The sequence below is a fragment of the Grus americana genome, chromosome 11 (assembly GCF_028858705.1).
Source record: "Grus americana isolate bGruAme1 chromosome 11, bGruAme1.mat, whole genome shotgun sequence".
NCBI lineage: Eukaryota > Metazoa > Chordata > Aves > Gruiformes > Gruidae > Grus > Grus americana.
This window is the reverse complement of record NC_072862.1, coordinates 5,926,385-5,936,841: the sequence shown is the minus strand read 5'-3', so window position 1 is coordinate 5,936,841 and position 10,457 is coordinate 5,926,385. Positions and strand designations below refer to the sequence as shown.

Here is a 10,457-nt window from a genome sequence, read left to right as displayed (position 1 = left end):
CTCAATGACTCTCGTGTTCCTGAACAGCTCAAGAATTACTTACAAAAAGCTCTTGATGTTGCTCTTGGACTAGACCCTTACCTGGATGCAATGGCAGCTTCAAAGACCTACAGGTACTCCTTTCACCTTGTGTTTTTTTCCTGTGATTGTATGAATATGTTCTTAGATTTTTCTGTTCAGAATATGCCATAAACGTGGGGGACAGTGGAAAGAAGAAGAATGAGAGTTAACTGCACCCAAATATATAGCAAAGCGTGCACAGACTTGTGTGTCTCTGTGCGCCCACAGCCTCAAGGAGAGAAGGTGAGAACAAAAAGTCCTAACTCTAAATTTTGGGAAGATATTCTGCCTATCCACTATGCCAATGTCTGTGTCGGACCGTACCCTGTGACAAATCAGCAAGCCAACCTCCACGCAGTGCCTGCTGAAAGGCTCGGAGGATGAACCCCGGGGTCAAATTGGTGCTGGGATAAATAAAGAATGACGAAAACCTGCACCTCTGGATCCACCCTATAATAACAGCCTTTATATGCAGCTTTTATCTCCAAGCGCTCAACAAACATTAATTAATCTGCTAACTAAATTACTCTAGTAACTAAACTAATTAATTAAACTAATTTAAGGTATCATTAATTCAGAAGTCCAACTGATACCTCATTATTCTTTTTTGAGCTACAGTATATTACCCAGCCATGTGGGGTCTGCTCAACAATTCCCATTTATCAGTGTACATTTTGATATGTGGAAAAAGCCAGTTCTGTCTAAAATTGACAATGTGTAAACTGTTCCAGGCTGTGGATTACGGGAACGCTGAGCGTTCGTTCTGTTGCTGAAATAATAGCTGATAGTTGTTTGACTTACGCTTGCTGTACGATAATAGCTATACATTATCTTATTAAAGTTGTTAAAGCATTTGTGAGGGGCAGAAAAGAGGTTATATGAAATGTTCTACTCTTTAAGTCTTGGATTATCTGAGTGTGGCTGACACGGGTTATGAATTCTTTCTCATTTTACTGAGGAGTGTGGGGGGGGAGCTGGGGGGGAAAAAAAAAAAAAGCTGAAATGGCTCTAAATTCTGGCCCGCAGAAGTATCACCAGCCATTTCTGGTGGTTACTTTCTTCAGACAGGGTAATCTAATCTGTCCAGGGGCTATGGACATCTCCCAGTCTTTCTCTTCTCTTTGTAATAGGTAACATCTCACTTCATCCAGAGTCGTCACAGGCCTGGATTCGGTGAAATGGCATCTGGAGATACCCTGCTTTTCTTAGCAGTTTGGGAGGAAAACCATTTTTTTTCCCTGTCTTGCAAAAAAATTTAGAATTTACATCTTTTCCCCTATTTTGCAATGAAACCTTCTTTTGGCTGAAAAAATAAAAAAAAAACCCCAAAACCTGGCCAGGGTAGCTGGAACCATTTACTCCAAACCAGCAGATAGACAGACACCTGTCTGGGATCAACTAGAAATGGGAAAGATTTGGGGTTGAACAGTGGGGAACGCTTCCCCTCAGCCCCACAACCCCTTCTTCCCAAGCTCCTATGGCTGGAGCTGCTGCCAGCACCCAGACAGACCTATTGCCAAGCCAGGCCCTCCTACAAATGTAATTTAGGGATCTTTGTAATGCTTCTGGGCTGATTTTTCATGCTTATGCACAAATGGACCTTTTCCATGGGGTTCCCTCTTAGTTGCTGTTTTCTATGCAGGATTCTGAGATTTTGGTTCTTACCTCAATGTTGAAATTTCTTTCTTTTTCCAGAAAACCTTCGCCTGACCACGGCGGGGGGGATGCTGGCGGAACTGAAACCAGAGTTAGGCTGCAGGAAGAACGCACCTCTGGCTCTTTGAATGGCAAGTTGGTCAAGCAAGAGGAAAAAATTGCACTAGGCTGGTGTAAAGGTTATCACTGAATTCATCATCCTCTACTCCATCTTGAGTGGAGATAGGATGAATGCCATGGAAATGCTCACAAAATGTGGGAAATTACTTAAATAGAGAGACAGGAACTTCCTGTAGACTTTGATCTTCCTTTTGTGTGAATTTTCCCTGTCCCCCACCTCCCGTGCCCTTGTACCCACACACACGCTCATGAGTGCTTTAATTCAGCGTTCCAGCCCCATCCCTTAGTGAGCAGCGAAGAGATCGTTGTCCTCATTGGAAAGAGAGGGAAGGGAAAAATCATGTTGGTTTTGGCTTGGTGGTGTCTGATAGGGGTTTACGTGCTTTTGCGGTGCAGGTGGCCTGTGGCCAAGCACTGTCCCTTTTCAAGTAGCAATACCCAGGCTTGTATCCCCTTATAAAGCCTATTACACTAAATCTATTCCCAGATTCATTCTTCCCAGATGTTCCCATCTTTTGAGTAATATATCATCACAGTGAAGTACTCTTATAATGTATTACACTAATACATTGTTCGAAGGACACCACTGATGATAAATTTCTTAAATGATGGTGCTGTCTAGGGATAATGACTCTAAGAGCAAATGCAAGGTAATGTAGTGATTTTTTTACACCGGATTCCAGAAAGAATATGGAGACATCTTAAAGCCATTTTCATATGGGGGGAATGTTAAAATACGCAATATTTCAAGCACTATTTAACAAGCACTTGAACAATAGCAGCATTGATGATAAAGGTTCTACATTTAAAACCAGTCCCTTTATTCTGTTGTCTTTTAGCTGCATATTAGATGAAATTTTGTCAGATTCTGTTGTTAAACCCTTATTTGAAAGTGTTTTAAGATTAGATTTTTTTTTTTTCAACGATCACTTAAAAGGTACATCTAATTTTCATTGTGAACAGGGTTCAGTTTTTCCTATGGTTTTATTTTTAAATTTTCATTCTTGTCTTTCAACAGGCCAAATTTTTAGGATGTTTATTCAGATGATGAGAGCCAGGAAGATTTTATTAATTGGCAAGCTTAAAGGTTACAGTATCCTTGCTATGGCAGAAGAATTGCCAGATGATGGCAAAATCTTTGCATGTGCAGAAGCACCGTATCTCGGAGTGAACAGCCAAGAAGCATTTGATTATTCTTCAGATGGTAAAAAAATAAGCATGCGAGTGGGACCAACAGCAGACACTTTGGAGGTAAAGTCAGTTGGAAGGGGGGGTTTGGGAGCTCTTGTGCAGAGCAGATTGAAGAGTTTTGGGCAGGTCCTGGTTTCTGCCCACAAGATGCTGGGTGGTGACCCTAGTTTGCTTGCAAATACGCATACACACTCTCGCGCTGGAATTATTTCTTATTCATGATGATGTACGATGGGACAGCTCTGTGACACAAGATAGCTTTTTCCCTTCTTAACTAAAATACTGCACTTTTTGATCAGAGGGATCACAAGCTCTAAATGTGGGTCGATAGGCTTCAGTGGCACAGTTTTATCTGATGTGGGTGGGCTTTGTTTCAGAGTCTCTAATTCCAAACCTAACAAGCTGAAAGATCATATCTGTGCCTGCTGGGCATGCCCGGAGAAGGATAGCTTGCTCCCAATGCTCACAAGAATTAGAAAAGTCCTGCAGATGCTTTTAATTCTTCTACAACCTGTCACTGTTTTCCACAACTGGCAACACCATGGGCCATTAGACCCCAAGTTTCTCACTTCCAGAGCGATTTGATAAGCTTCAGACCTGCAAATGCGTTAGCTATATTTTCTTCATTCTGACTTGGTCCCAAGAAAGAGAAACGCTTGTGATTGCCAGCAGCTAAAGGAGTTTCACGTTTAATTCCAGTTTATGCATCTCCAGAACATCGCTGCAGGTCCAGCACGCTAACCGGTGATGCCCACGCCATGTTCATTAAATGTATAGCCTTTCTATTAGTAATGCAAACCAATTTGGTCTGATTCCATTTTCAATCTGGATGTGTCAGTGTGAGCTTCATTGTAATTGTATTTGCACTAACAGGTACCATATTTGTTTCTAAAATGAAATGGCCAGGAGCTTTCTGACCTCTGGCTTCACGACCTCCAAGTTTGATAAGAAAGAAACAAAGAGCTTTGCCAAGTAGATGAATAAACGAAACGTTACAGATCACCTGCAATGTGCAGCATTTAAAACCCCAGCTCCCCGCAGTGAGTGTGAAATTAATTGAATTGCTGTTGCTCTCTAGTGCCCATTCTGTGCAACTGACTTACTGTGACTGAATTAAAATATCTAGAGGCAGGCAGAGTACATGCTGTGTAGAGATTAAAGAAGGGAGCAAAGACATGAAAATTAAATCCTTAAACCAGAATGTTGCAATTGATTTTATATCCTCCGATTGAAACGCAAAGGCACATCCTGACCCCAGTTCTGCAGGTATTCAGGGCTTCAAATAGCTCTCGGAGCCGATGGGAGCGGAGATGCTTGTGTTTGGCAGGAGAGATCCCAGCACCGGGGACGCCTCTCTATGCAGGATTTCTGCACTGGGCTCTGAGCTTCTGTTGCTTGACCTGGCAGATATTTTGTCATTGCTATCGGGGAAATCAGCATTGTCCTACAGGGCCTCTGTGTCTTTATCCACAATGCCTGTAAATGGTGAAGCGACGCATTTGGTGGCCTCGCTGGTGCCTTTCCATTTTGAGCTCATTAAGGTTTGCCCTGGAGTGGGGCAGCCGGGTGGGAACACACCTGGGTGCACGGAAGAGGCTCAGGCTGTGAACGGTGTGCAGCCTTCTCCCTCCTAGAGAAGACCAGCTTAGGTTGGAGACCAAACAGGCTTCCTCCCCTGCCACCTGGGCATGCTGAAAGGCAGCAGGATGAGGCAGTCATGGGTGGGAGACAGGCTGGAGATGGGACAGCCAAGCTCTCACAGCTTGGCTTCATGGAGGAGATGGAGAACAGCAGCATTTCTGTCCCCCATAGCCTGCAGGGAGGCCTGTCTAGAGCAGAGCTGGGTGAGAGTTGCTGAGAAACGTGGTGAGATCCAGGAGAGCTGGAACAAGCCCCGGCAAAGGTTGTGTGTGTTTGTCTATGGTGTCTGCAGTCCTAGGTCTCATTCCTGTCCCTCTAGAGAAGCTAGAGGGCAGAGACGGTCTCCCATCGCTTCCTCTTTGGGGGAGGCTGCAGCAGCTTTCTTGCTGTGGTGACTGCGGCTGAATTTTGCTTCCAAGCTGAGTGCAGTAGGGCAGGATTTCTGTTTATCTGCTGCTGCTCAAATCTTTGCAGCAGTGCAAGCTCCTGGGAGCAGAGGATTTGCCTCGCTGCACTGGCTCTTTCAAAGCACAGAAATGTCATATGATATATAAATAACGCTACCCGGCAGGGAAGTTCTTTTCTGCTGCATGAAGCTGTGATTCAGAAAGTCCAGACTGCCAGAAGGTATATGATGTACTCTCACTTCTGGTGTGAAACTAGTCCACCCAAGAGTTACATTCTGGCCTCAGGTAGAGGGTACCATCCAAGTGCTGCAGGACGTGTCCAGTGCTGCATCCACATCTGCTACCAATGCCCTTTAGAAGGGAAGCTGCCAGATGTTGCAGCCATTGCCACAAGGATGCGACACATCTGTGCCAGCGCACCTCAGCCAGCATGGCCTTTGTGGCACCCACGTGGCTCTGGCTCTTCCACCTCCAGCTGCGGCTCATCAGGGCTGTGAGCGAGCGGAGAGCAGTGCAAAGGCAGCACATCAGTCCAGAGCGGCACCTTGACCAGGCTTTCCAATGCCTCCGGCCGCTCCTTTGCGTTACCGCACAGCGTTGACAGGGACAGCCAGGTTCCCTGTCTCTTGTCCCAGATCATCCTTTGGGCTGTCAAAGGATGTTAAATACTGACAGGAGCCACAAAGCTCAGGTACACAGTGGGGTTCATTTGGTACGTGAGGGCACGATGGAAAAAAATCCACCTTTCCCACGCATGAGGGACAGGCTGCCGAGCTAGGCTAGGTTCCCACCGAAGCACGGAGCTCTCACACACCATGGCACAAGCCTCTGTGCCCAATGACCTCAGTAACTTTGGTGTAATCTTTTGCAATGTGGACTTGGGGGGAGCCTTTCCTTGGGTTCAGTCTCTGATACAGGTGCTTTCAGTGGGAATTAGCTGCTGTTTCAACATGCCTTGCCATGCATCGGCTGTGAGCAAGAGGCCCGATCCTGCACAAAAAGCTTCCTTTAATTCCCAGTGGAGTTTTGGTTGAACAATGGATGCAGGATTGAGTCCGGAGGGAATGCAAACTACCAGGAAATTATTCCCATCCATGATTTTGATCCTTCCATGTTAAAATCGAAAACACAACACAAAAAATAACACTGTGTTTGCAGCAGATTCTGCTGATTGCAGGGCATTGTGTAAGCATGTCGGGGTTTTCTTTTTTCTTTTTTCCCTCCTTTTACCAGACAGAATAGGTGAAGAGGTTGAGCTGCAGATCTCATTTCTCCTGTTTTGCTGCTTGTGAAGTCTGCCAACAGAATCCACCTTGACAAAGTCAAGGACTCTGCGTTTAATGTTGAACTGAGTGAATAAATTATGCATGAAATTGTGTCGGAGTCTCTAGTGTGCAGAATTGCTCCTTTTGATATGAAAGGTTAATTCAGAAAGGAGTCCAAAATAGCTGGAAATTGTGGGGATAAGTGGATAGTATTCACTGTTGTGAGCTGTTATTACTAGAAATTGCATTCCCTCTCTAGCTTCCCTAGAGATTTAGCTTTGCCGGTGAATATAAACTGTACTCAATAGAATAGCATTTAGGAGTAACAAGAGTGTATGTCCACATACAGTAAAATATTCTAATGGTGTTTTAAAAGGAAGCTGTACTTTCTCATGTATTTTGTGTACCCTAAGGATGGATTGCTATTACATTTAGGTCAAGAACAAGGCATAGGGAAGGTAATAAGTTTTGAGTACATCTTTATTACAAATATGCTGACTGTATGATCCATATCAAAGGAACTGGACAGTCATTTTTTTTTTTTCTGATTGAGTTTGTATGTGCCTTATGAGAGAGTGTTGTCTCTGATCAGGACTCCAATCAGGTTTTCTCTGAGTTTTGGCAGAAGATTCATTCATGCTTTTATTCGGGATGTCCTCTCCCTGATCTTTCGCTGTATCCATCAACAGTGCTGCTGAGCCCTTTCTCATGCTAGCTTTTGGTGCATCTCCTCTCTGCGATGCAGTGCTACAAGTTTTTTTTTTTTTCTTTTTTTAATCCAAAAGGAAGTTAATGACTCACTGTAAGCAAAAGCATTAATTTTAGCCAAGTTTTCTCTGAATTAAGATACTTCTTGTTGCCATCTGTTACCGTCTATGATGCCTCTGTAGCAAGGAGCAGGGATTGCACTGTAAACATTCAGGAAATTAGTTTCAGCGGGATATTTTGCAGACAGATTATTTCCTTCTGGATCTTGGCTTTCCTCACAGTCGGAGACGTTTGGGCTCTGTCTCTCTCCTAGCAAAGGACAAAGGCATCTCCAACGTGCTGTGAGGTCCCAGGCAGGGCCTGGCCCAGCCTGCTCTGGGAGGAGAAGGGTAGTCAATCCCTCCTCTTAAACCCCCTCATCTGTTTTGAGAGGGACAGCAGCCAGTTCTCCTCTGCATCACTGTGCTGATATTTCCAGTGCTTAACTCCGCAGCCAGAGCTACCCGTAGAGCAGCTCTTCTTTCCTTCTGGCCGTCTTGTGTTGGCAGTGTGAAAACCCTCTCCCCCGTGGTACCCTGGCCATGGTGACCGCCTGTCTGGGTGAGCTGTGTTCTGCTAGGCAAGGAGCTCCAGGAAACAGAGCACTTTCCTCTTCCAGTGCCTGTTATCCTCTTGTGTAGAGGCTGCTCCAGAGACAAAGCTGGATTCAAGGAATCTCATGGATTCCCCTTATAGGCCTGGGAGCGGTTTCCAACTAAACATGGAAAACCCAACAGCAGTCTTGAAGCTGTGGAAACAAGAAGCATAAATGATGGCAGGGTCGTGGTATGAGCTCCAAGGCAGTGATTCAGGCATTTCCATACAGGTGCCTAGTACCAGGTACCTAGAAGAAATGAAAGGTGCCCAAGTGACCTTCATGGCTGGCTGTTTAGGACTTGATGAACTCTCAGAAGAGAAATGCCTTCTAAATGGTGGCTTTGCACACCCAGGCAGTGCAAGGACAAGACAGGCGTGTGCTGGATACACATACAACACAGACACCCCTCCTGGGATGAAAGCTGTGAAGTTAAAAGGTGGTTTATCTGCATCAGAAGATAGATAAGAAGGAGATGAGCTGTCAGCAGGTAGACAGTACAGAAAGGGGGCTGAAATGAGAAGCCCAGCTAATATCCAGAGCGCCACACAACCCCATATGGACCTAATGAAGTCAGCGCATAAAAGTGAGATTTTTTTTCATTAGGGAGCCATACCATGGAGCAGTAGTAACATATGTTCAGAGATGGCCACATCTGCTTCTGAATGTCTGCCCCCCACCTCCTCCACCCGGGAAGGTTACAAGTCAGAAAGTAGTGATAAGTCATGATAATTACTTGAATTTGGCTTTGGATGTTCTCTCTGGGGAATGAGACCTCTAATCTCTCTTCCTGATGGACTCCTCCTCCCAGCTTTCATCTTCTGACCCTTCCTGAAGTATCTACATTGGACAGACTGGCTGAGTTGCAACCTGATATAAGATGCTGTTCCACGGTAGCAAAAATGTTCCTCCTGTTTTCCCCCAATACAGCTCAAGAGGTAACCAGGGCAAAATTTTCTTACTGGTCATGAAATGAAAAGATGAATCCCAGGAAACCAGATGTCCCGGTTTCTGCTACATTTATTATAAACCAGCATATATTTGGCCTTAAGGTCTTCTTTCATTATAGTGTAGTATCAAAAGGTGTCCTAAATGCGGGCTCATGAATGCTTTTGGCAGAGTTTCTGTGCTATCAAGCATCTGCAGTTAAGTGTGACTATCCAGGCTTTCAGGCAGGCTTAATTTCTTAACCACTAACAAGCTCACAATGACACCAGTTTGCACAATAGAGTAATTCAGAGCTTCAATGATCCACTTCCCGCTATTTCCTCGTCTGAATGGTGCACTCCCTGCTTCAGAAAGGCTCCTGAAATCTCTGTTTGGGAGCCGTCAACCTCACTCCCGAAAACAAATTAGGTTTTTTTCACATTCTGTTGCCATTTGTTATTGATGCTTTCTTTCGTATATCTCAGGGGACCGCTCATCACTCATTGTGCACAATGTCTCCAAACACAAAAGGGAAATCTGGACGCAAGAGGTACTGTTAAAAGTTGTGGTAGAAACAGTGAGTTCTGGAAAACATAATTGTTTCTCTTTTCACTCGAAATGCCAAGACTTGAAAGCATTTCTGCTTGCCCAGATAGGTGGATGAGCCGTTGTTTCATTGCAACGCACACAGATGCAGTTAAATAGTCCCAGATGGAATCTGAAATATTCCATAGCAGCCTCTTGGGCAGCGAGTGCATTAACTGCCACAGGAGAAGGCTGTAAAGGCTCCCATCTGGTCATCCATCAACACTTTTATACATTATCATCAGCAGCCTGCTTGGAGGGAAGGTGTGCCACATTTCTGAAAATCCAATTAGATGATAGCAGCCAGTTCTTTTTATCCTCTCTGTTGCTGAGCCATCCAAAGCTTTTTTTTTTTTTTTAGATTAAAGAAACATCACTTTTCTTCATAGTAGCTGTGCTGCTTTATCTCTATCATGACCTGTTCTTTTATGTGCTTTGTAATTCTATTACTAATTGGGATTTCAACCATTTTCCTGCTACTGAAGTGGGACTCACTAGTTTGCAATTCCCAGGATCAGCCTTATGCCTCTTTTTCCCACACTGACATAATCGCCACTCTTTAATTTGTTGATAGTTACTCTTTTGAGAAGAGATAACTTATTGCAGCATCTCATCCGCAGGGTTTGATGCCAGTCCTCTCCCTTACCCTGATGGATCAATTTGCTTTGACTCTAGATATACAGATGTTTCTGCTGTGACTTTCAACACCACAAGCTGGGATGAAGCATCCTCTTTTATATCCTGATTTTCTTTAAGACGTTCAGAGGTTTGGGCACCTCCGTTGCTGAAGAATTGTTTGCAGAGCATGGAAAACTCCCAAGATCTCCAGAAGTAATTCTAGCAATGTTACAGGGCTCCCTCTGCTTTGGGTTTTATATAAAGGACATTTTAATGGCAAGACTTTAAATTTTCAGGTAAATAATTAATGTTTTCTCCAACATATTTTTTTTCCAGGCATTACATGCTGAGGACGAGCACTTTGATATAGTCTTTATTGGTGCTGATCAAAGGAATGCTGTTAACTACTACAGCTTTGTCATGGATAACCACTTGCTGAGAATGGATGGAGTGATCTGTGTAGAGAATACACTCATGAAAGGACAAGTCTACCTGGAGAAAATATCTGATGAAAATGTACTAGCTGTCAGAAAATTAAATACAGTGATTAATTCAGATCCTCGTGTTGAGCAGGTTAGTGCAATGCCATTGGTTAAGGTGCCCGTGGTACCGTATCTATGGATTTTGCAAAGTACTCTTTAAAAT

At 44.2% G+C, this 10,457-nt stretch overlaps 1 protein-coding gene across 1 annotated transcript in view; it reads left to right on the top strand.

The window, feature by feature from the left end:
- LOC129211492 (D-threitol dehydrogenase-like) overlaps window positions 1-10,457 on the top strand; it is a 30,363-nt gene continuing 19,906 nt past the window's right edge. Inside the window, exons 1-4 of the mRNA XM_054838685.1 lie at window positions 1-113; window positions 1,756-1,812; window positions 2,855-3,087; window positions 10,149-10,385. Coding sequence (XP_054694660.1) covers window positions 86-113; window positions 1,756-1,812; window positions 2,855-3,087; window positions 10,149-10,385 — 555 coding nt within the window. The 5' untranslated portion in view covers window positions 1-85. The remainder of the gene's footprint in view (window positions 114-1,755; window positions 1,813-2,854; window positions 3,088-10,148; window positions 10,386-10,457) is intronic.